This window comes from Bidens hawaiensis, unplaced genomic scaffold, assembly GCF_021521415.1.
Source record: "Bidens hawaiensis isolate Kalapana, Puna unplaced genomic scaffold, B.hawaiensis_p1.1 tig00013069_1, whole genome shotgun sequence".
Classification (NCBI taxonomy): domain Eukaryota; kingdom Viridiplantae; phylum Streptophyta; class Magnoliopsida; order Asterales; family Asteraceae; genus Bidens; species Bidens hawaiensis.
In genome coordinates this window covers 293,742-320,233 of record NW_027492097.1, presented here as the reverse complement: position 1 = coordinate 320,233, position 26,492 = coordinate 293,742, and the positions used below count along the sequence as shown (strand labels likewise).

At 39.2% G+C, this 26,492-nt stretch overlaps 1 protein-coding gene across 2 annotated transcripts; it reads right to left on the bottom strand.

Annotated features, from left to right (window-relative positions):
- Positions 1-8,070: 8,070 nt before the first annotated feature.
- Positions 8,071-11,477, bottom strand: LOC143543130 (protein HESO1-like). 2 transcript variants are annotated; one of them, XM_077035521.1, is made up of 9 exons: positions 11,228-11,477; positions 10,602-10,769; positions 10,350-10,514; positions 10,093-10,271; positions 9,932-10,027; positions 9,782-9,851; positions 9,587-9,717; positions 9,403-9,513; positions 8,071-8,821 (listed from the first exon to the last, which is right to left on the bottom strand). In XM_077035521.1, exons 2-9 carry the CDS (start codon positions 10,738-10,740, stop codon positions 8,273-8,275), a joined length of 1,440 nt encoding a protein of 479 aa, XP_076891636.1. In that variant the 5' UTR covers positions 10,741-10,769; positions 11,228-11,477; the 3' UTR covers positions 8,071-8,272. The 2 variants fall into 2 exon arrangements, with proteins under 2 accessions (XP_076891636.1, XP_076891635.1); XM_077035520.1 differs by lacking the exon at positions 11,228-11,477 and having other exon boundaries at positions 10,602-11,190.
- Positions 11,478-26,492: the final 15,015 nt, after the last annotated feature.

Sequence of the window (26,492 nt, the reverse complement as noted above, 5' to 3'; positions counted from 1 at the left end):
TACGAAACATAGCCGCCCGTTTAAACTTAACATCTCAAGGCGGTTGTTGAAAGTACAACTCTAAATATTGTACTTAGGTCGATGTTTAGCAAAATTCATTTTTTAGTTTTAGTTAACAAAATTAATAGTAACAGTTTATGCACCTTAGATTCAGTTGAATTAATTATAGTATTGGCACCCGACCAAAAGAATAAATTAGTAAACACTCAGAAAAGTCGTATAGTTTATGTTACAACAACATATTAAAATAACGTTTATCTGGTCGGTAAACCTTGGGCGTTGCGGAGGCGAGTTGAACGGTACCAGTTATGTTCATTACGGTATTAGAACTAAAATTCACCAATGTCCAAACAATTAACATATTTAAATTCAAAAAAACAAACAAATAAATACGCCCTGACTGGTAGTGACGATGTCGTCACCAAATCATAAAAGACACATTTAAAAGTAAGTATCAAACATAAACAAAATAAATAAATAAATGACCGAGTACATAACCAAAAAAAGATAAAAACCCTTCTTTTAGCTGAGATTCGAACCATGCGGTAGACACCCCACTCAAATCAAACCTCCTTAAAACACACCCACTCACAAAACAACCACCCAGCTATAAGTAACATTATGTTGGTGTTTCACAATTATCTTTTATGTAATTATTAAAAACATAAGGATCTAAACTTTGTGGCGCCAGAATTGTCTTTTATTTTATAATAATAATAACTAGTAATAATAATTTACCCGGCGCGTTGCGCCGGGCAGGTATGGCTTATGGGCCTAGGGCGCTAGGCTTTTATCCATGTGTCGTTCATAATTAAGCGTTGAGGTTGTCTAGTGATACTGTAATAAACTTCTTGATACATTTCAGTTGGCAGCATTATACAAGATGTTGGGTCCAATATACTTGTTGATACATTTCAGTTTGGCAGGATAATAGAAGAAGTTGGGTCCAATATACTGGATTTGCTTTACCGTTGTCCGTCGATCATATGGTGATCAAAAGGTAGTTTTGGTGGGCTGCATTAGTTCCGTCTTTGTTGCCAAAAAGTTCTCCATTCCTAAAGCATGTCATCTTATTTTTTATTGGGCTTGACTCAAAACATGTTGAATAGCCTGCGATTGCAAAGAGGGTGAGATTTGATGTATCGAGCTCAAGTGCAACTTGTTTGTTTACAAAGGCAAGCGTTAATCTATTTTGGGTTCATGTTTAGGGGAAACGAATTTTTTAAGGAGGCCAATTCGCGTAGCACTGTTCGTCGTTTTACCTTTAACATAATATATAGTATTCATGTGTTATACAGATCATATACTAATAAGGTTAAGAACAGCAAATTCATACAGGGCCATCGAATCAACCCTATTAATAAAAAAATGGACTGTGATCTGTAATGCATGTAGCTTTGGTATGTTTCCCCATTTAACAGTGCCGAAAATGCAAGTCCCGGCCCATTTATAGTGCTGGTACGCATTTATATAATGTTTAAACGCATGTAAAAACCTTAGACACAATTTAATGTGCTTAAACTTTCTGGAATGTTTGGGTTTGGTGCTTGGGTTGTTTGGTTAGTTATTAGGATTTTAACGCCTTCGGTTCAGTTATTAACCAACCTAGGTTACACATAAACGTACTTTTTATGCATATTTCATATTAATAACTTCAAGTAGCTGTAAAGATAATAGGTTAATGGTTTAATTAACTGTCTAGGCGTCTGGGTAGCATAAACCCGTTTTTGCGCGTTTAAACGTATAGTTAAACTTAAGCCTATGCGTATTGAGTTGGCCACATTATTTGACCAAAACAACTGTTTTTGACTCTTCAAGAATATTAAGGTTCGGTAGTTAGCTTTTTGGTTGGTTTTTTGATATCTTAATGCTTTCAGTTCAGTTATTAATCAGCCTAGGTTACACAAAAGCTTTGATGCATGGAAACGCACCAGGGTGCCGTACCCCGTCCCGAAAACTCGCCGGGGACGGAAACGCGGTCGAGGACGCCTAGAAACGTTTCTTGACTGTTTCCGTGATGTTGAGGACGGCCGTTGACCGTTTCCAAAATTCAAACCTTATTTCGAAACGTTTCCTGAACGTCGGGGACCATTATTAAACGCTTCCGGAAGTTAAAGGGTGTTTCCAGACCGTATCCGATGAATTCTGGCGCCACATACAGTATTTCGGCGCCCGGAAAACGGAAGAAGAAGAAGAAGAAGGCTGCTTATTAAATTAGGTTTAGGTTTAAACAATAAACCCCCTTGATCTTTCAATTGTTTGCATTTAGTCCCTAAACTTTGTTAATATTTACATAAATAGTATTAAATTAGGTTATCATTTTAACATTTAACCCTCACTATCTAGACTAGCTTACATTTGGTTCTCAATTTATAAATTTATACATAAAATGTTTAAATGACATTATATATAAACAAAAATTATATATTTATTTATTTGTTACTAGTAATTAATTACCTATGTGTATATATATATTTATTTTTTATATGTGTTTATTGCCGTACCCGTGCCGTACCCGGTTCTTTATTTTTTGAGTTTTGTCGTTTCCCGTTCCCGTACCCGTGCCCGTTTCCCGTGCCCGTACCAGTTCTCGTGCAACATAGCACAAAAGCATGCTTTTTATATATATTTCATATTAATAACTTTTAAGTAAGTGCAAAGATAACATTCATATGTCGAGTTTATATCGAACCATATTTCATATTAATAAGTTAATTGTAAAGACAATATATTTTAATGGTTTTAGAGTTCATCTTGTGGGTTTCTACCTAATATCTGAATAAGTACGCAAACTATTAAACGAAACGATAACAATAAAAAGAACGTACCTTAAAATCTGAGAGCAACAACAGCAACCAAGATGAGGAATATACCCAAACCAAACCAAACACTACAAAACCCCAACAAAAAACATTAGCCATTATGACAACAATAGTGCAAGCGGAAACCTCACATAGAAAAGAAAGCAAAAGATACACATAAATACACCCCACACACACATACACTGGTCGATTTGTTTAAGTATGAAGTTGTCCACAACTATAAACAGATCACTTAACATGTACGTTAGCAAATACCTAACATATTGTTATGGTCAAAATATAAATTTGTAACCATTTGCAAACAAACCTAAAATACCTTTGAATCAGTATGAAGATTGCAAGTTAACCGTATAAGCAACATTTGTAACCCGATTACCAAATCGAGAATGCCAAAGATACTATAGTGGAAAATGCTTTTGAGTACCATATATGTAAATTCAATAAACAAAATGCAAAAAGTAATAGATTTATTGATATAAAAGTTTTGAATTTAGAGTCACTAAACATCCAATTTTTAACTATTATTTTGGGGACTTTTTCTAGATTAAATCGAACACAACAAAACAAACAGGATCAGATCGAGAAGATATGGGTTACGTGATGGCTGCAAATTCAAGGTTGCATAGACAATAACAGTGCCATCCGGAAATTGCCCCGCCAAAACACAACCTGGATCATCGAAATCTCATTATTTAAAGTGATCATCATAGCCAATATCTAAAGGCATACAAAACATAAATAAATATACCAGCAATACCCCTGAGTCTAGAACAAATATAGCCCGTATTGTGCAAAAGCATAAATTGAGGGCCAACTAAGCTAATATATATATAGTTTAAAAATAAAAAAGTAAGCCTGTGCCACATAAGATATGCTTGTACGAAGTTTAGAAAGAATCAGTCAACGACTTAAAAGCCCGAATTTCATAGGGACTACCCATTCAACTTGGATAACTTATCAAATCGTGTAGCGCGTTTGCGAGTCGAGGTGAATTCGATGGATGCCAGGTTACGAAACCAGTAATTACCCCCCCCCCCCACACCCAATACACACAACTTTGTTAACGCAAAAATACAACAAATTAATATGACAAAACACGCATTGCGGTTACGAACCGATGACACTTCGGTTGATATCCTATTACGACCCACAAAATAAATTCGTCCACTCTTAAATACAAAAATTTAATATATTTAAAATTTTTAAAAATACAGCGAACAAAAAAAACACGCACGTTGCAGTTGCGAACTGATACGAATTCGTTGATTATGGAATCGAGGGACCAAAAAAAGTGATAAAAAAACTCACGCGTTGTGTTTTCGAACTAATGCGAATTCATTCGGAAGCGACGTTGTCGAGACTAAATCGTACATAGAAAACCATGTGTTGTGGTGGTGAACCGACACAGGTTCGATTGGTATCAGGTTACGACTCCGAAATTAAAGCAGTAACTTTATTCGTCAACACTCAAAGTACAACAAATTAACATATTTACATAAAAAAGACCACGGCAAAAACAAAAAATATAGGCGCGTTGGCCTTGACCTGATGCAGGTTCATCCAGAATCGATGGACTAAAATAACTCACGGAAAAAACCTTGAGTTACGACTGTGAGCTAACGCGAATTTGGCCTGAATCATTTGATGGTATCAACGATAAAAAAACCCGTAATTTGCGATAGCAAACCGTCAAGAATTTAAAAATGTAAAACAAATTAAAAGCAAATAAGAAGTTTGGCGACCAATCACATGATTGCGTCGCCAAACTTCTTAATTATTATATACTAGTTATTTACCCGCGCGTTGCGCGGTGAATTCAGTTCGTAAAACATAGGCGTTGTAGAGGTAAGTTATCGCAAATTCGGTCGGTATTCGCTAAGTTCTTTACGGCACCGAAACTAAACCTAAAAGTAAATATACTTAACATAAAACATAAAAAAAAGTATACGTCAAGATGTTTATTCGGTCGGTAAAGCCCAAACGTTGGTAAAACCCGAGCGTTGAAACTCAGTTGTTGGTAAAACCTTAGCGCTATGGCGGCATGTCGACACAAATTCAATCAATATCGGTTACGTTTGTTACAATATCGGAACTAAAAAAATATATAAAAGTTGAGGTGAACCAACGGAGTGGTATATGTCAAGAAAACTCGGAATTGGTAAAGCCTGGGCGTTAAGGCTGTGACTCCATGCGAAATCGGTCGGTCTCCGTTACGTTATCAGTACCCGCCGTTAATACGCGAATTCGGTTAGTTTTCGTAGTTGCTGAACATAAGTTTAAAAACAAAGCCACCAAAGAGATAAACATATGTTTAAAAACAAACATATACCATAAGTTTAAAAACAAAACTACGAAAAAAAAGAAGCAAGTGGAACTGAAGAGTAGAGAAGAGGAAATTGTTTGCAAATTGCTAAGGTCTCTAAGAAAACTAACACAAACATTCTAGCCAACTTACCACCTAACATTTATGTTTACTAACGGCAAAAGAAATCTTAAATAGGAGTCCTCAAAAACCAGAAAGTCAAGTTGTTGTGGCACTAAATTTCACATTTACTTTATACTAGTGAATACTAGTGATTTACCCGCGCGTTGCGCGGTAAAACTCGGGTGTCTCAATGGCGAGTCAACACGAATTTAGTCAGTATTAACTAAGTTTGTTACGGTATTGGAAATAAAAGAAATTGAAAACAAAAAATATATATATAAATTGAGGCAGGTCAATGGCGTGGCGCGGTTGGTCACGTACAACAACAATGAGTCAACGCGAATCTAGTCGGTAATTGCTACATTCGTTATGGTATTGGAAATAAAACAAAATGAAAACAAAAAATAAAAATAGAGGTGAGCCACTAGGGTGACGTCAGTCGAGCCCAGACGCTGAGGCAGTGACTCAACGACACTCGTATAGCATATGATAATTTTTTTGTTAGCATATTTAAAACAATGTTTATTCGGTCGGTAAACCCGGTCGTTGGTAAAACTCGGTTGTTGTAGCGGAAAGTCAACTGATATTCGGGAGTTGTGGAGGTGAGTTAGTAAAACCGGGGCGCCGGTAAAAATACAAGTTTCTCGGCGGTGGGTCAACGCTAATTTTGTCGATTTCGTTTACATTTGTTACGGCAACGGAACTAAAATAAAGTTCGGTAAAACCATAGGTTGTTAAAACCCAAGTGTTGTCGGTACTGGGCGTTTCGAACATTGTGACAGTGAGACGACACGAATTCGGTAAAACAAAACAAAACGTTTGTTACGAATCTAAAAAAAAAACAAAAAAATCGATTGATAAAACTTAGATGTTTTAGAAGTTGGATTTATAATAAACTTGTTTTATGAATACTTTGGATTTGTGCTAATCAAAACTTTTTTTAAACAGGGCTGATGGCCCAATAATGACAGAGAGAAAAAAAAATTGAAAAAACGTCGGTTTTGACTCTTGCAGAGATCCGAACCCAGGCAAACAAAGGAAACTCTAAATTCTAACAATAACTCCAAAGCCAACAAACCAGAACTAATATAGTTGTTTTGCTTGCACAAGTATCTTATATATATATGAAAGTCATGGAGCCCATATCAGTTTGTGACACCAACTTTCTCCTTTACTTCTATTAGATAGTATGATACGTGAATCAAATTCGCGTATCTGTTTATGACACGTGATTCATTTCCAAGCATATACTTTTATACTAGTCCATTCTTCAAACATGTCTTTTTGTAATTACTGTAAATCATGATACGTTTATCAAATAAAAATAACTATTTTCTAAATTACTTGCATGGCTCATAGTTTCTTAACTGTTATCAAACCCAATGTTAAAATAATGAAAACCTCGAAGCTCATAATTTAATTAAGTATGAACCTTTCGACTAGGGTCACAATAGGATATTCTTAATTATACATTTGGTTTAACTATTTTATTGACACGAACAAGCTCAATTCCTTAATGAATGAACACAAAATTTTGTTCGATAAAGTGTTTATGAAGCGCATGTTTGTCTAACAAAAGCTTAACGAGCGAACACTAATATCACACAGTTCAAATTTCAAAACAATTGGTCTACAATTTTGGTCTGCTTTTGTAGGTGGTTCCAGAGATTGCATTTGGGTGCATATATTACTTCAAGAAATGTGGTTACTTTATCTGTAACTCCAAAAGACATGCACGAGAATCAGATTCAGTTTGCACTCGAGCGCGGTGTGCCTGCAATGGTGGCTGATTTTGCAACAAGGTGGTTGCTTTATCCAAGCCAGGCGTTTGATTTGATTAATTATTCAAGATGTAGAGTTAGTTGGACTCTAAACAATAACTTTTGATGCATTTGTATCCAGAAAAGATTAGGTTAAAGCCGAATCAAAATACTGTAGGATTTGGAGGGTATATTCTTGTCTTTTCTAAAATCATTTTAAAATTTTGTTTTCCATTTTTCTATTTCTAAGATCAATATCTTTGTTCTGGTAGATTTGCAGCTGCCTTGATCGATAATCAACTAGACTGTTGGGTTACGAATATTGTTCGAATTAGCGGGTTCAAACACGTTGCCTGTTATTTTTGACCGTGGACTACTAGGAGATATGCATGATTGGTACATACTTCTAATTACATTCTGCTTAATTTATTCTTGTTCTTTGCTATTAGCTATTTTGATCCATGTACCGATTGATACATACCCAAGACCCTATGATCTCTTGCATGCAGCGCGTCTGTTCTCAATTGAACAAAAAAGGTATCCTTTCTCTCAAAAGATTAGCTCATGTTATTTATTTTTACCTTGTGTTCTGTTTGATATGCATCAGATCAGATGAAATATCATGCTTGAGATGAACATAATATTAAGGCCCAGGGGCATGTGTACATTCGTGATTCGTAAGGCGATGGGTTGGCATGTAGCCGTAAGGGATACAGCTGAAGGGCCTCATGCAAGTTACAGAGTCCTGACATGCTTGCTATAAACGCCTTACTTATGAAGCAAAAAACTTACTAGCAGAGACATGTAATATTTATTTTATTCTTTAATCAGCTTAAGTTTGTATAGTCATACAGGTACAATGAACAAGTCTGTTAGTAGTTACTGCTTTCACAAAATTTTAATGGTTGTATGTTTATTATTAAATGAAGCATCTTTATCAATTTAAAAACGAAATAATGTAATTAACGATATTTAAAAAAGGCTCAAACAATCAAACCGGGCCACTTTGGTTTGTCGTTTTTCAAAACCATAGTTACCGGTCTAGCCAATAAATCCCATCAAAACCAATCGAACTGGATAATCAGCAATAATAATAGGTTGTATACGAAAGTCAATTAAGGTCAAGTCAAAGAAACCAATACAAATCAATTTCCCAAAGAGTTGACCCAAGTTCAGTTCCCGCCAATAGTAATAGTTCTCTTTGACATGCCGCTTAAAAATATAAAGACATAACCAAAGACAGCTCTTTGTTTCCAAACACCTACTCATTTCTCAGATTTTACCTTCCAGTTTTGAACCCTCGGATTTTGAGAAGACTGCCCGTTGCTCAGGATCCTCTTATGCGCCTCATTGTTAGAAACCACCTCATCTTGAGTTTGACTTTGACTTGTACTTTGACCTCCTTGCAAAGGTCTCTGATTGACCCTCTTCTTTGGACTGTTCTGATACGCGTGTCGTTGTTGCGCTTGTGCGGGTCCATGTGCACCTCTATGAGCGTGGGGCCCGCCATTCCTATTTTGGTACTGATTACCGTTGTAGGTCTGCAAATGGGGCCCAGGTGAGCCCCCAAGAACCCCAGCCCGGTTTGTGCGGGCCTGAGGATGACCTCTTAACTGATTCATTCCCGGGCCTGCGTGTTGAGATCTGGTAATGATGCTCAATACTTCTGGCCTCACTAGAACTGCACGCGGGTGGATTTGGTTGCCAGATGTCAACTTCTGATAGCTAATTTGAAATGCATGTGCAATCTTATTAAGGTTTCGCTGTCCAACCACCCGTGCACAATTCGTTGGTTGCTCAAACGGGTCCTCGATCTGTTACCAGCAAAATCAGGTTTTCTTATATTCAGTTTACAAAATTAAAAAATTATACATGCATATACCTAAAAGGAACACGTATCAAATGGGTTCAAAGTCGTCCAAGTTATATTTTTAAATCATACAACTTCCTGAATTGCGTTAATAAAAACTTTACACCATTATTGTAATAATAGTCTCTTCTCAATTACATTGACTTGTTAATAATTTATAAACAATTTTTAAAAGACAAAAGTGCTTGCATATATGCATATATGCATATATACAAGGTAATTAGAAAGAACATCCTGTATTTGAAAGTTGTAAGATTTTCAGTTCTTTCTACTAACAGAAAATTGGTCACTAATATGTTTTTAACTGAATCAATTAACGTCTGTTAGTGAAAAAAACTGAAAATGTTACTACAATTTTTCAAATAAAGGACATTCTTTATAACTACCTTAGTTTAATAGACACAACCTGCAATTTGGGGTAAACCTGTATAATTTACTATAAACAGTACTGAAAATGATATATGTATGTAAAACATACAGAGTTACAGACACAAACATATACAGAACAAGAGAAAGAAGACGTACAAATAACGCATAAGTTTTGGGTTGCCATATCATGTTAGTATCAATGTCTTCCCATTGCCCGTTATGTGGACTAATCCCTTGTGTCAAAGCCCTCATATCGATGTCACAAAACTGAAATAAAAAAAAACAATTAAAAATATATAAACAGAAACTGACCTGTTTTGCAGGCTTACAAAAAACTTACTTTTGCAAGAAATGAAATAAACAGCTCAGCCAACGAGCTTCTATTAATCACTCTCGACCTATCTGACTTAATCCTGTTTATATTCACGCCACAAGTTTCTTCAATATTTTTCTCAGCAGTCGCTCGTACACCTGTTTCACATAAAATTATTGTATACTTTTTAAATAAACACGTATAATTTTCTAAGCATAATACCATATAGATCAGCAGACATGTTCCCAGGGTATATTTCACTAAGTGGTGGTAGAATAGCCGGCTCACAAGTCTGAAAAAATAATATGGCAAAAGATGTTAAAAAGATGCTGAATGTGAAAATAAAATAACATAAAACCTATTTATAATAACCTGAAAATGGAATATAATGAGTAAACTAAGCGAGTAAGAATTGAAAGTTCCGGTTTTTGGATCATTGATACCGTGTGCCTTTGCCCATTCTTTAACCTGCACACAATCATAAAAAATCAGCACATGGAATATTGTCTGCATAATAAGATAAAAACACATACAATTAGGACCATGTCACGAAAACGGTCATCAATCGCATTTATCCAAAACAACAACTTTGACTTCATTTGACCGCTCAAATTGTTGATAGAAATGTCACAGGAAATATTGCCGTTGTTGCTGTCACATTTCAATATAGGCACTCTCGCATGTGAGATATACTTTATCCCATGAAAGCCACCTGTCAACCAATGTTTTTCATCAATAATGTTAACTAACATAACTATACACAGAATTCAGAAAAAAACATGAAGCTTACCGAAACTTTTCAAGGCTTTTAAAACATCTAACAGTAACGTTTGCTTATGTTTTTTCCCAGCGCTAGAAATATACGAACCGTTTGGCAACTCGATTGAGATATCCAAATCTCCCCATTTTGTAAATAGGTTAGACACAAAAGAACCGAACGGTTCCACTGTGGCTCCTATATGCATAAAAACATAATATTCAGATTCAGACAATCTAATAATATAGGATGATGTGAGTTTGAACAACATAATAATATTCTTACCTCTAAGAATATCCACAGTTTGAACAACAGCTTTAAGATCCTCAATAATCTGAAACCGTCTCGCCCAGTCAGCTTCCGTGGGATTGAGAACTTGAAGAATATCCATGAGAGTAGGCGGCAACAAATAATGCGTGTTCATCTTCAAGCCGCCAACAACACAAAATCCGACTGAAAACAAATACAGCCAAGTTGAAAACATTAATTCACACGAAACAAACAACAATAAAAGTTTCAACTTTCAATCTAGCCGGCAATATTTCTAACAAAAATAAACAAGATTAGACCCAAATGTACGGGTCAGCATAAACCGGGCAAGACCCACAAGACCCGTGAAACCCGACCCGATCAGACCTGGTTATTTACAATAAGGTCGGAAATAATTCTAACAAGATTAGACCCAAAAGTAAGGGTGAGCATAAACTGGGCAAAAACCGACCCGGTTATTTACAATATGGTCGGTTTCCGGGTCGGGTTACTTGGAACTGTTACATCAAAAGTCAAAACAAGAGATTTAAACCCTAAAAGACAACTAATTCGAAAATCAAGAAGAAAAACCAATTCAATTTGATTGATAAAAAGACAAAACAATTGAATGAAGGGTAATCCGATTGAAGGAAAAGGATTACCAGAAATCTGAATCTTGGCATCATCGGTGTTGAAATTGAAATTGAAAGATGTTGGCAAGGGTTTAAATGGGAATATACATTGGGAATTGAAGAAAGGGTTTTGGTGAAGAAAAGAATAATCAATGAAGGCGGAAAAGCTATGGTGTCATTGGTTGCAGGTGTTGATGGCTGCTGCTATTGATGATGATAATAATAATATAATATTAATATTAATATGAGAGAAGAAACAGAGTCCATATTTTAGGGTTTGTAATTTTCCAGGAAACTACGCACGAAATGCTTCTGCAATGATCCTCTTATTGTTTCAGATAATAGTAATATTAATATTTTGAATTATTTTTGTTTTTGGATTTTCATTTGGGTTAATAATAATAAAAATAATAATAATGAAATTAGGTGAGGCTAGTATAAAATGTTGTTTTTTTATAAAGGCGTGCTCAATTTTATTTTACTCTCAAGTTTTTTATCGGTTAAATACTATGTATAAGTGTATTATCTAATTTTACAGATTTTTGTATAAAAGTTAGCAAAGAGTGTCTATTAAGTAATCTCCAATAGTTTTTGAAGATGATATGATCGTTTTAGACTATTTTATGCTTATGTATGAGAATTATTAAATACAAGGTGAAGTTATTTTACAAAATGTAAAAACTACAAAGTGAATTTGAATCACTAAGCTCACTATTCCAGTTGTTAGGATTATTAGGGTGGTACCAAAATTGTAAATAAGAATACCACAAGCTCGAACATTTTAATTACGTTTAGGTATGGTACTACTGTATAGCTTTTTGGTAAAAAAACGGGTTTGGACATACCTTGTGTAATTATACATAAATTATGTTGTTATTTATGTGACGGCGCAAAATTAGTATAACAAACAAATGCCTAGTAAATCGTACTCATTAGTAGGGTTTGGTAGGGATGAGCAAATGATACCGAGTATTGATATCAAACCAGGTACTTTTCGGTACCAATTTGATACCTTGTTTTGAGGTTTTGGGGCTGGTATGGCACCAATGGCAATTTACCGACTTTTTGTCTATTGTGCCGTCTCACACCAAGTATTTTCATTACCGGTATTGGTACCTATTTTTGAGGATATTCGGTATCGGTATTTTCGATACATGTATTTTTAGTATCAGTACGGGTACCTAGCTCGTCCTTGGAGGCTAGAAACTGGGAAGGGTGAACCGAGTTCAAATTATACCTCCATCCTAGAGATAGGTTATTTTAATGAGACCCAAGGCTTAAAAATAATTTTTTTCATCTCTTTATATTTATAGTGTAGAAAACTATAAAAATGCATCGATAATATATGACGAAAAAAGGAGAGGCAATAAGAAAAGAAAGAGAAATGCAAGAAAAGGAAAAGAAAAAAGATCACAAACTAACAAGAAACCAACTAGTATCCACATCTAAAAGGAAATATAAGCTTAAAAAAGTAGGAACATGTCAAGAACTAAGGACTAAGCTAAAGCTAAGCTATGCACCCTTTACAATTCCTAACTTGCAAGTTAAGGAGGTTAAAGTTATACATTTCTTAATAGTTTTGTTAAGGAGGTTCAAGTTATACATTTCTTAATAGTTTTTTTAAAAAAATTTGCATGTGTATGTGCAAGAGTAAAACGACTAATGTAAGTATGAAGTTTAGTCACATTAATGCTTGGGACTTTACTCACATGACTAGTAAAAGAAGTGCCAACAAGAACATACTGACTGGTAAAAGAAGTGCCAACAAGAACATACAAGTATGTTGGTTTATGTGTATATTATTTTAATTGTATTCAAATGGATAGTGTAACATCTTAAAATTTCCTTACTAATTTTAACAACTCTAAAAGTTGAGAGATCAGTTAGTCATTTAACTAAAATAAAAATATAAAAGGCTCACGAAACAACATATGCCTGATAACTAATTTATATAAATGAGACGTGTCAACACAGAATGACATGTGTCCTCATAAAGCGATATGTGGTTGATGACTAATCGACACATGTCAAAACAAAATGACATGTTTCATCACAAGAACGACACATGGCGATTGGTGGCGTCCAACGGTTCGACCGGGGTGTGAGAAGACGATTATACCCAAACAACAAACCACTCCCATTTTCTCGAAGTCCTTGCCATACCGACACTCTGGAGTTCCAATGTTTCATACCCTGACACTGTACATGTAATCAATGTGCTACTTGTCCGTCCTTAAGCATTATACTCATTTTAAAATAGAAGTTATGCTTAAGTTATTTAATTCATAGCTTAGACCCTAGTCGACGGTTTAATAGCTTAAACCTTGAAAAAACTTTATAGACATATTTAAGTTTTTTATAAATAAAGGTTTGCAAAAATTAATGTTCATTTATTATTAAGAAGCGTAAAGTTTTATATACAAAGGTTATTGTCAGATGCTATTTCTTCTACAGGAAGAAACATAATTTTTTTTAATAAAAGATATTTATAATTTACATGTTTCTTCATGGAAAAGAAACGTAACATAAATAATAAAACAGAAAACATAATGGGTATGTAGTAACTGGAAAGGTGACAACCGGTAGTCGAGTCTCTTGTCTTAGGAAAGTAATTCGCATAAACGCCAATCAACCGGGGGAGCCGTTTACTTTTCTGGAGAGCTCGATGAGAGTGTTCGAATCTATTAGGTCAAAACATGTCACCCTAAACGTCATACGAATCAAAAAAACTGTAAGTAGTCAAGGTATTCATTTTGATTAAATAATGTTTCTTCTAAAGGAAGATAAATAAAATTTATAAACACGATTTCTTGTAGAAGAAGAAACGTAGAATTTAGATGATTTCTTCTACAGGAAGAAACGCGAATATTAAAAAGTAGGATTTTACATACTCAAGATTTACAGTAATAGTTTAACAATAAAGTATTCAATCAATGCTTAAAGTTATCTAACCAGACTAAAGGTTTGAAGCTAGATCATTTTATCTAGATAAAATATTAAACTATTATTCTCGAATAGGTCCGACGTAATTGTTCATCAAATACAGAGAAATTGCTAAATGAGCAACTCATCAGAAGATGAATACGCCCCCAACTACATGGATCCATATAACTTTAGTAGTCGTTGGCCCTCAAGTTTGATATACGTTTGTCTGGATTCATACATATGTGGTCAAAGGGTATGGATACCCCGCCACACTTAACATCATGTCCCTGCTCATTGAGCCGGTCTATAGGGCCGTTAGGGCTTGGCTATGTGATATTTTTGGTAAGTCGGTATATAGGGTCGTTGTGTTGTTACGAGTGAACTAAAGGTTTATATAAATGATTTACTATCAACGTATTCACTTTCAATTGTCACTAAAGTTTTAGAAAACTGTTTTACAGGTGATCTATATAAATGTGTAGCAGAGTATGGAGGATATGGCAATTAGACACATTTGATGGCTCATTTGTTTTAATATGTAAAGAATGCATATTAACGTATTGTTACCTTTAACGTTTTGTAAGACAATACTAGGTGTTTAATTCCCGAGTTTTCTATAAATGAAAATTTTAATATAAAAAGACTTCCATAAGCAACACATACTTTAATGTATTTTCAATACATGTACCAAATATGGTCACACCTAGGCTCATGAAGCCGAGTATGACATATAGCAAGGGTTCAATCTTTAAAGATACCTTAATATTCAAATATTTAAAATTCACAAAATGTCGAATATGGTAGCATGAAAATTTAAGGGTGACGACATTTTCATTTATGCATGAGTTTTAAATGTAAATGTTATTAATTTAAGTGAACCAGTGGTTACACTAAAGAGATTCCCATTCCAGTGGGGTGGTCATTCTCATCCGGAAAGTGAAGGATGACCCGGAGCACCCGGGTTCGAATCCTAATTCCTCCCGGTTTTGCCATAGTATCCGTATTTCGTTCTGTTTAACTTGACCGTCGTGTCTTCGGGCGGGTTGAGGCTATCGGATTTTTTTGGGGAACGCCCAAGCCAAACTCGAACACCAGCGTGGATCCGATTAAGACAACATAGTATGACCTGAGTAAGGCGGAGGGGCTCCTCTTAGAGGAGATGTGGCATCCCATTATTGAGAAAGTCACCGTTTCAGAAAAAAAATGGTTACACTAAAATGAGGATTGCTAGTGATTTAGTGTCATTAATGTCATTTTAGATAATTGTATTACTTAAGACCAATTGAAAAGTAGGCTATACATCAGCTTTTGAGTCAGGAGATGAGAAGTGCAAACTCAATCAAAACTAATCTAAGTTTAATATCAGGAAACCTCTAAAGTTTATTAGGGCGAAGCCCTAAAATCAAGGGTTCGAAGGGGCGGCAACCCTTGGTGGGGGTCTCACTTTGGTCATCCAATATGTATAATTGATGAGAATTTGAATGCCTTTGATGATGATAAGTATTAGGTTTGATAGTTGGAATTAACTTTGGTCTCCAATACCAAAGTTGATGATAGAAAATGACTTTGGTCTTTATTACCAAAGTTCTAGATCAAAATTAACTTTGGTCAACAAAATCAACTATGGTAAAGAAACACTGATCCAATTCTCTCAATGGGTCTTGCATCCAATGAGTCCACAGGGTAGGATACAACAACAACCAACATGATATGAGTGCAACTTCCTAAAGTCCAGTGACCGGAAACTGTAAAACAAACACCGTGAGCTCGTTACGGGAAGGACAAGAGGGGGGAATCTTCCCGTAACCACCCTCCGGCGTGAGAATAAGTACAGTTCTGATACAGAGAAAGTACTAAAGTAGTGAGAGTAGATCGTGAAGTGTGAATGAATACCTCATGCAGATGAAGAGAGTATTTATAGCCGATGGATGTGGGAATATGATTGGGCCAGTTGTCCCTTTCTAGAAGATGCTCTCGTAACCACCTGGGTACGTATCCTCTTCTGTTAGGTTAAGTTATACGTTGCATGTGCATGGGTATAACAACCTGGACACGCGTCACTCTACGATAGGACGAGCTAATTCCTGGCTATGTGCACGGTTATAGCAACCTGGCCAGGTGTCCTCTATCCATTGGTTGAGAGATCATGTATTGCCCAAGAAAGCATCTTGGTAAGTCTTCTAGAAGGCAATCAGTTATAAACAGTTATCCTGTTGGCATTGCTTCTTAGTCATTTTGGAGGATGAATGTATTAGCACACGGATGACGTTAGAAGGTGCCTAGATGCTTCCGCGAGAGATATAAGGACGTTCCTCCTTTATAAAGTTATGCGGATGGTTCATATGTCCCGCGGGGTCTTGTGGGGAGTGTTCCTTTGACCCGCGGGTATTACTTAAGGGTATTTGAGTCTTTTTGGTATTCTACCTCTATAAGCCCCCCCCCCCCCCGTCCAGTGTTTCTTCCGCGTGAAGTTTTTATGCGGGTGAAATTTTGGACTTAAGACATTTGGGGGATTTTGAATTTTGCAAGTTGGTAGAAATATCTTCTGTTGAAACTGTGGATAATCATGAAAAAGGATAAGTTGACCACTCGTAGGTGCGTGAGCAGGCGATGGGACATTTATGCCGGCTGTCACTGTACCCGACTGTACACTTTCTCACTTTTTCGAATTTCTCACGTGATGTGGCGTCTGCTGAGTGGGCGATGATTTTCTCTCTCTACTGTTCATATCCCATCGCATTAATTGCGATGGGTATAAATAGTAGAGGTTAACTTCTTTATGAAGTTTTATCGCCTTTGATATTTCGATTTTGCCTTTTTTTTCCTTCGATTCTTCTAGCCGATAATTTGATTCCTATCACGATTGCTCGCTGTTTTCCATTCTCAACCGAATCGATGGCTAGTATTGCAAGATCTTTGGCACCAACTATTGATACTGCAGAGATTAGATTGGATATTTCCGAATACGATTCGTTGCTTCGTATTTACGGTATCCCACCGGAGTGGGGACCCGAGTTCCACAGTGCCGGGTCTGTCGCGAGTATTCCCCATGCCGGCAAGATGGCAGTGTATTCCGACTACTTTTTCTGCGCAAACCTTCGGTTTCCGATAACCAAATTTCTTATGAAGGTTTTAAGCGCGTATGGGATCTATTTATCCCAATTGCATCCTCTTGCTCTCATGCAAATTAAACATTTCAAATTTTTATGTATAGCAAAGGGGATGTTGCTTCGAATTGATCGATTCCCGGTGTTCTACCGGATGGCCAACCGTGGCGGATGGTTTAACTATTACCCTGTAGAGGGCAGGGTTATTGGAATCGTGCCTGAGAGAGGCTTGACGGATTGGCACCACAAATTCTTCTGGGTCTCAGAAGACATTGTTCCGGTCGCCATGGCCTGTCGTCCGATTGATGAGGCGCTTCCAGAAGTCGTCACAACTTCCAACGAGGGGCAAGAATGGTTCCGCGCTATGGTTTCGGAACCATCGCATATGCGGATTTTTCCAGAGGAGGCTCTGGTGTGGGCGGGTATGAGCCGCATGTGGCCGTACCCCGAATTAGAGCCTGTTTTTATGGCCGTGAACGAGCGTAAGTTAGTTTTCCCTTTGCTCTCTCTTGCTCCATTTATGTAACATTCCAATTTACTTATAATTTCTGTTTTTCAGGTGAAGGGCCTATGCTGAATGCCCTTTACAAAAATAGGGGTTGTGTGGGGAAACGCATCTATGATACGAAAGAGTCGCCTGTCCTGGAAAAGACACGAAACCGATTTCTCTTTGCTACCAAGGTTCATGCGGAACCTGCAACTACGGAAGTGATCTTCCAGACATGTGCGTACACCTTAAACCCTCATGTGACACCCGGTAAATTCCCAATCCCTTAAACCAAGTAATCAACCTAAATATTAGGTAATTATGTTAGTCAGCGCGTGCATTTGTTATGTGCGCCCTGCGCAAGCGCGCCATGTTATTCAGCGCGTGCATTTGTTATGTGCGCCCTGCGCAAGCGCGCCATGTTATTCAGCGCGTGCATTTGTTATGTGCGCCCTGCGCAAGCGCGCCATGTTATTCAGCGCGTGCATTTGTTATGTGCGCCCTGCGCGAGCGCACCATGTTAAGAACCAGCGTGAGCATATGTTATATGCGCCATGCGCGAATGTTTTGGCTTTATGTTTTCATGTAACTCAACATTATGTTGTCTATGGGTTGACCATCCCGCATGATGCTAAGGCGGGTGCATCCTAAATCGTTTATGCGCGTGCGGAAGGGAACTAACCTCCCCGCATGGCGGGAACATTGAGAGCTAGTTTGTCTGAAGCTCCAAGATGGAATTGACTTCAACATGACTGATCACTATGTTGAAATACCAAGACCACCTGGAGAATCTACAAATGAAACTCAATATCCCTAACTGCGAGAAGGTTACGCACCTACCCGCAGCAAAGAAATGTCCTACACGCAGAAAGCTATGCGCACAAGGTGATGCGCACAAAACACTTAGTCTATTCTCCAGACATAAGGAGATTACTCCCGCCCAAAAGGAAACAGTAGCGTGTTTCAGAGATTTTCTACTTTTTTTTACTGAACACTGACAAAAGTACCTGAAAAAGCACACTGTAACATGAAAAGTCAACTGTCAGCCACCCTATTCTCACCAACCCCAGACCTGCATGCCCTGTCCAAATCAAATCAAGATATTTTATCCACTCCTCCACTTTTAAATAAACAATAAACAATAATAATTTCCATACTTTATCATTATTACACCTAGATATGAAAAGATTTCAATCCCCTAAAGCGAGGGATTGTGTTCCCTTGAGTTTGCCTATAAATATGTAACCTAAATTATCACTCAAAACACACTCCAAAGAACTGCAAACTTGCACTAAATCCTCTCCCAAGCATCCGTTATTTTCGATTCCGTTACTAGGTAAGCCGAGGTTATAAACTTGAGATCTACTTTACAAACCTTATATTCTCCTATTTCTTGATCTTAATATATATACTTCTTGTTATTTAATCGTGCCCTAGACCTTCGATTTCCGAGGCCAACACCAAGAAAACCCGAATCTCGATTAATCCCTTAACAAGAACCACAGGTGAGTCTCACAGCCCCTATTTTCATTGTTTCACTATTTTTAAACTGTTTTCGGGGCGAGGGACACGTACTTAAATAATGTTTTATCATGGTATACTTACAAGCTATGCAAGCGATTATGTGTTTAAGTTATGTTTCATGATGAGCAATGCAAACGGTTATCTAAGGTTTTCGATGTATGTGCGCTAGAACTCGAGTAAGTGATCACTTTACCATTGGAACTCTAAGGGTAGGGACTGCTGGTTTGATCCACCCACTCGTAGGGGTCGCACCTCTTTGCATGGACGAGTGCCTAGTATGGTCATGGGGCAGTACTATGGGTTTGAGCCCGCTCGTAGGGGTCGCACCTCTTTGCATGGACGAGCGCCTTGTTTTCCGGCACAACGTCCGCGCGTAACCCGCGGGACGGTATTACTTATTTTAGCTCGTAGTGGCAGCGCCACTTTGCATGGACGAGCACATGTTCCTGAAACGTTCGCGCGTAACCCGCGGGACGGTATTACTTATTTTAGCTCGTAGTGGCAGCGCCACTTTGCATGGACGAGCACATGTTCCCAGAAATGTTCGCGCGTAACCCGCGGAACGATTTTTTTTTCAGAATATGTTGATAGGACTATGTTTTACCAAGCATGTGTTTTAATGATGTTATCAGAATCATGTTTCAGAATGATTTGTATCAAGATTAGGATGCAATACGATTTCTCAAGTTACTAAAACTTGTGAACTCACTCAGTTTATACTGATTCAAATGTTTTTACGTGTCTTTCAGGAGATAACTAGGTAGCGTATGGAGTCACACTTAGAGCACCTCACGCTGAACATCTAAACTAGCTTTTTGGAAGATTTTAGTTCTATCCCTTCGATGCGCGTGGTTGTTCCCGCCGCGCATGGGGATATGGCGTGGAAATCTTCAACAAATTTTATACTTGGATGTTTTATGAAATTTTTAAACAATGTAATGTATTTGTATTAAACTTTTCATGCGCAATGAAAATCTTACTTTGAATGTTTGCAATGGCCCGTGCTTAAGTATCAATTCCCACTCGCGCGCGCCCGGCTGTTTCCGCCGCTTAGGGCCGGGTGTGACAAATTGGTATCAGAGCACTGGTTATAGCGAACTAGGAAAAGAAGTTTTAACCTAGACTATAACCGTTGGGGAATCGCATGAGATATTTTTCAAAGAAAATATTTTCAAAAGAAACTATACACACACTTAGGAACACGGGTCACACAGTGTAGCAAATAATGATAACATAATGTGCTCAGAGTACATGCGCTAAGCCTGATATATTTTCACTCTTTTAAAGCGAGAATGCCTCCAACTAAAGCCAAAGGAATTACCATGACACCCGAGGAACTCGCGGAAATAATCGCTCAGGCGATTGCGACACATGAGGCCAGCAAGGCCGAATCAAGTCAGGGTCGTCAGAATGAGACCCCAGAACCCGAATCAGGAGCCTTGGACAAAGGATGCTCCTATAAGACATTCATGGCCTGTAAGCCTTGGCCATTCAAGGGAACCGAAGGGGCCATTGGGCTCTACAACTGGATTGACAAGATGGAGACTGTTCTCTCCATTAGCGGATGTAATGAGAACCAGAAGGTCCTTTACGCGACCTGCATGTTCCAAGAGGCAGCTTCGTCTTGGTGGAAGCTTCAAACGAAAACATTGGGGCGAGAAATTGCTCTCCATAAGACCTGGGAGGACCTGAAGGAGATGATGATGAGAAAGTTCTGCTCTCGCGCAGAAATCCAGAGTCTACAACAGGAATTCTGGAACCACACCATGGTAGGAACGGATATCGACGCCTACAACAACCGGTTCAACGAACTTTGCCAGTTGGTGCCAGACATGGCAAACACGGAGGAAAAGAAGATCGAGAGGTATATTTTTGGGTTACCTCCTGTTGTTAGGGTTCCGCTCAACGCCGCAGCGCCTCCAACCTTTGATGAGGCGGTAGCGCGGGCCATCACCCTTACTAGGGATACGGTCCGTGCGGGTATGTTGACTACGCGCGGAAACGAGCAGCGAACCTCTGATCCCAAGAGGAAATGGAACTCTCACCACCGAGGGTCCGACTCCAAGCAGCCACCGTTCAAGAAGCAGGAAAGCGCAAGGGTCTACGCGATTCAGGCCGCGGAGCCACCCCGAAAAGGGTACAGCGGGCCTCGCCCATGGTGCAGCAAATGCAAGTATCACCACGAGGGTGAATGCGCAAGAATCGAATGTGCCAAATGTGGCAGACCAGGGCACAAGACGATGAATTGCCGTGTCAGAGAAGCTGGAGCAAGCGACAACTGCTACGCATGCGGGAAGCCAGGGCATTTTAGTCGGGATTGCCCGCAAAAGGGGAACCAAGCTCGCGGGAGAGCTTTTGTGATCGGCGCAGACGAAGCTAAAGAAGAGCCGAATGTGGTAACCGGTACGTTTTTGCTTAACGGACATTTTGCATCTGTCTTATTTGATACTGGCGCTGACCTAAGTTTTGTATCCGCTGAGTTTAAAGACTCCCTAGGCCTAGCAACCAGTAGGCTAGACACGCCTTATATTATAGAACTAGCCAATGGTAGGCAGTTATGCGCGAACGAAAGAACTGAACAATGTGTTATAGTCATGGGAGGTCACGGGTTTAATATTAACTTGTTGCCAATAGACTTGGGAAGTTTTGACATTGTGGTAGGTATGGATTGGTTAGTCGAGAACCGCGCAGAAGTTATTTGCCATGAGAAGCAGGTTCGGATCCCACTGTCGAACGGAGAAACCTTGGTAATTCAAGGGGAAAGAAGGGGAGTTGCGATGAAACTGATTTCGTGCCTAAAGGCGCGAAAGTGCCTAAGGAAAGGGTGCTACGCCTTCCTGGCGCATGTCGTAGAGAAAGGAGATGAGCGAAGAATTGAAGACTTGCCAGTAGTGCGCGAATTTCCAGAAGTTTTTCCTGAAGATCTGCCCGGATTACCGCCGCCGCGACAAGTCGAGTTTCGTATTGATTTAGTCCCAGGAGCTGCGCCAGTAGCTCGAGCGCCTTATCGATTAGCTCCATCTGAGATGCAAGAGCTATCCAACCAGTTACAGGAACTATTGGATAAGGGTTTCATACGCCCAAGCTTTTCACATTGGGGAGCTCCAGTACTGTTTGTTAAGAAGAAGGATGGTTCGTTCAGAATGTGTATTGACTACAGGGAGCTGAACAAGCTGACAGTCAAGAATCGGTACCCCTTACCGAGGATTGACGACTTATTTGACCAGTTGCAGGGATCCAGTTATTATTCGAAGATAGATCTACGGTCAGGATACCACCAACTTAGGGTCCATGAGGAAGACGTGCCGAAAACAGCCTTCCGAACTAGATACGGCCATTATGAGTTCTTAGTGATGCCTTTCGGGCTAACTAATGCGCCGGCTGTGTTCATGGATCTGATGAACCGCGTGTGCAAACCATACTTGGACAAGTTTGTGATTGTGTTTATAGATGATATTCTGATTTACTCACGGACCAAGGCCGAGCATGAGCAACACCTGAGATTGATTTTGGAATTGTTGAGGAAAGAAAAATTGTATGCGAAGTTTTCCAAGTGCGAGTTTTGGCTTAGAGAAGTTCACTTTCTCGGTCACGTTGTAAACGAGAAAGGAATTCACGTTGATCCTTCCAAAGTCAAGGCCATCGAAAACTGGGAAGCGCCAAAAACCCCAACTGAGGTGAGGCAATTCCTAGGACTAGCTGGCTACTATCGACGCTTCATTGAGAACTTCTCCAAAATAGCTCTACCTCTGACCGCGCTAACTCAGAAAGACAAGAAGTTTGTTTGGGGCGAAAATCAGGAAACAGCATTTCAAATGTTGAAACAGAAGTTATGTAGTGCGCCAATTTTGTCTTTGCCCGAGGGGATGGATGACATTGTTGTTTACTGCGACGCTTCACATCAGGGACTTGGATGTGTCCTTATGCAGCGAGACAAAGTCATAGCGTATGCCTCACGCCAACTCAAGACCAATGAAAAGAACTACTCAACGCATGATTTAGAACTGGGAGCGGTTGTCTTCGCGCTAAAGATTTGGCGCCATTACCTCTATGGTACAAAGTGTATAATTTTTACGGATTACAAGAGTCTTCAACATATATTTGATCAAAAGGATTTAAACATGAGGCAACGAAGATGGGTGGAGTTGTTGAATGATTATGATTGTGAAATTAAGTACCACCCTGGAAAAGCGAATGTGGTAGCAGACGCGCTAAGTAGGAAGGAGCGAATAAAAACGCTGCGAGTCAAGGCTCTAAGGTTGACCATTCACGCAGATCTCTCTACCCGCATCCGAGACGCTCAGCAAGAAGCCTTGAAACCAGAGTTTGTTAAAAACGAATGCCTTGGGGGTATGGTTAAGAGTTTGGAACTTAAAGAGAACGGCAATCTATATTTCGCTAACCGCATATGGGTCCCTCTCAAGGGAGGATTGCGCGAGCAGGTATTGAACGAAGCTCACAAGACGCGGTATTCCGTACATCCTGGCGCAGACAAGATGTACCAAGATGTTAAAACGCTGTATTGGTGGCCCAATCTGAAAGGCGCCATCGCGACGTATGTCAGCAAGTGCCTGACGTGTTCAAAGGTGAAGGCTGAATACCAGAAACCATCAGGGTTGCTTCAGCAGCCAGAAATTCCCATGTGGAAGTGGGAACAAATCTCTATGGACTTCATCACCAAACTGCCAAGGACACCTGGGGGTTATGACACAATATGGGTTATTGTGGATCGGCTAACTAAGTCAGCGCACTTCCTGCCGATCAAGGAAACCGATAAGATGGAAAAGTTAGCCCGACTGTATATTCGAGAAGTAGTTTCAAAACATGGAGTCCCAGTGTCCATCATTTCTGATAGAGATAGTCGGTTCACATCAAGGTTTTGGAGATCGTTACAAGGGGCTTTAGGTACTCGTCTTGACATGAGTACGGCATATCATCCTCAAACGGATGGGCAAAGCGAGCGAACAATCCAGACATTGGAAGATATGCTACGCGCGTGCGCAATCGATTTCGAAGGTAGCTGGGATACTCATCTCCCATTGGTTGAATTTTCTTACAACAACAGCTATCACACAAGCATTAAGGCTGCGCCGTTCGAAGCTTTGTATGGGCGCAAGTGTAGATCCCCACTGTGCTGGGCTGAAGTAGGTGACAAGCAAATGACTGGTCCAGAATTGATCCAAGAAACAACAGACAAGATTTTTCAGATAAGGGATCGCCTTAAGACAGCGCGCGACAGACAGAAGAGCTACGCAGATGTGCGAAGGAAACCATTGGAATTTCAAGTAGGGGATAAAGTACTTTTGAAAGTCTCTCCATGGAAAGGAGTTCCCCGTTTCGGCAAGCGAGGAAAGTTGAATCCGCGCTTCATTGGACCATTCGAGATCCTGGAAAGGATCGGTCCGGTTGCTTATAAACTCCGTTTACCCGCCGAACTCAGTGGAGTTCATGATACGTTTCATGTGTCCAACCTCAAAAAGTGCTTATCTGACGAAACGTTGATTTTGCCGTTGGAAGAGATTCACATCGACAAACAGCTGCACTTCGTAGAAGAACCTATAGCAGTAACCGATTGGAAAGAACAAAAGTTACGCAGAAGCAGAATCAAGTTAGTAAAGGTTCAATGGAACTCGAGGCGTGGGCCTGAATTCACTTGGGAAAGAGAAGACCAGATGCGCCAGAAATACCCACACCTCTTTCAGAACATGGCTTCTGCCAGCAACGTCTCCTAAATTTCGGGACGAAATTCGTTTAACGAGGGGAGAATGTGACACCCGGTAAATTCCCAATCCCTTAAACCAAGTAATCAACCTAAATATTAGGTAATTATGTTAGTCAGCGCGTGCATTTGTTATGTGCGCCCTGCGCAAGCGCGCCATGTTATTCAGCGCGTGCATTTGTTATGTGCGCCCTGCGCAAGCGCGCCATGTTATTCAGCGCGTGCATTTGTTATGTGCGCCCTGCGCAAGCGCGCCATGTTATTCAGCGCGTGCATTTGTTATGTGCGCCCTGCGCGAGCGCACCATGTTAAGAACCAGCGTGAGCATATGTTATATGCGCCATGCGCGAATGTTTTGGCTTTATGTTTTCATGTAACTCAACATTATGTTGTCTATGGGTTGACCATCCCGCATGATGCTAAGGCGGGTGCATCCTAAATCGTTTATGCGCGTGCGGAAGGGAACTAACCTCCCCGCATGGCGGGAACATTGAGAGCTAGTTTGTCTGAAGCTCCAAGATGGAATTGACTTCAACATGACTGATCACTATGTTGAAATACCAAGACCACCTGGAGAATCTACAAATGAAACTCAATATCCCTAACTGCGAGAAGGTTACGCACCTACCCGCAGCAAAGAAATGTCCTACACGCAGAAAGCTATGCGCACAAGGTGATGCGCACAGAACACTTAGTCTATTCTCCAGACATAAGGAGATTACTCCCGCTCAAAAGGAAACAGTAGCGTGTTTCAGAGATTTTCTACTTTTTTTTACTGAACACTGACAAAAGTACCTGAAAAAGCACACTGTAACATGAAAAGTCAACTGTCAGCCACCCTATTCTCACCAACCCCAGACCTGCATGCCCTGTCCAAATCAAATCAAGATCTTTTATCCACTCCTCCACTTTTAAATAAACAATAAACAATAATAATTTCCATACTTTATCATTATTACACCTAGATATGAAAAGATTTCAATCCCCTAAAGCGAGGGATTGTGTTCCCTTGAGTTTGCCTATAAATATGTAACCTAAATTATCACTCAAAACACACTCCAAAGAACTGCAAACTTGCACTAAATCCTCTCCCAAGCATCCGTTATTTTCGATTCCGTTACTAGGTAAGCCGAGGTTATAAACTTGAGATCTACTTTACAAACCTTATATTCTCCTATTTCTTGATCTTAATATATATACTTCTTGTTATTTAATCGTGCCCTAGACCTTCGATTTCCGAGGCCAACACCAAGAAAACCCGAATCTCGATTAATCCCTTAACAAGAACCACAGGTGAGTCTCACAGCCCCTATTTTCATTGTTTCACTATTTTTAAACTGTTTTCGGGGCGAGGGACACGTACTTAAATAATGTTTTATCATGGTATACTTACAAGCTATGCAAGCGATTATGTGTTTAAGTTATGTTTCATGATGAGCAATGCAAACGGTTATCTAAGGTTTTCGATGTATGTGCGCTAGAACTCGAGTAAGTGATCACTTTACCATTGGAACTCTAAGGGTAGGGACTGCT

Excerpts from the sequence above, each read along its gene's own strand:
- LOC143543130 (XM_077035520.1), bottom strand. The coding sequence starts at position 10,800 with ATGTTTTCAACTTGGCTGTATTTGTTTTCAGTCGGATTTTGTGTTGTT. Across the intron at positions 10,515-10,601 it reads AACTGTGGATATTCTTAGAG|GAGCCACAGTGGAACCGTTC; the intron begins GTAAGAATATTA and ends TTATGCATATAG. Across the intron at positions 8,822-9,402 it reads CCAAAACTTATGCGTTATTT|ATCGAGGACCCGTTTGAGCA; the intron begins GTACGTCTTCTT and ends TGCTGGTAACAG.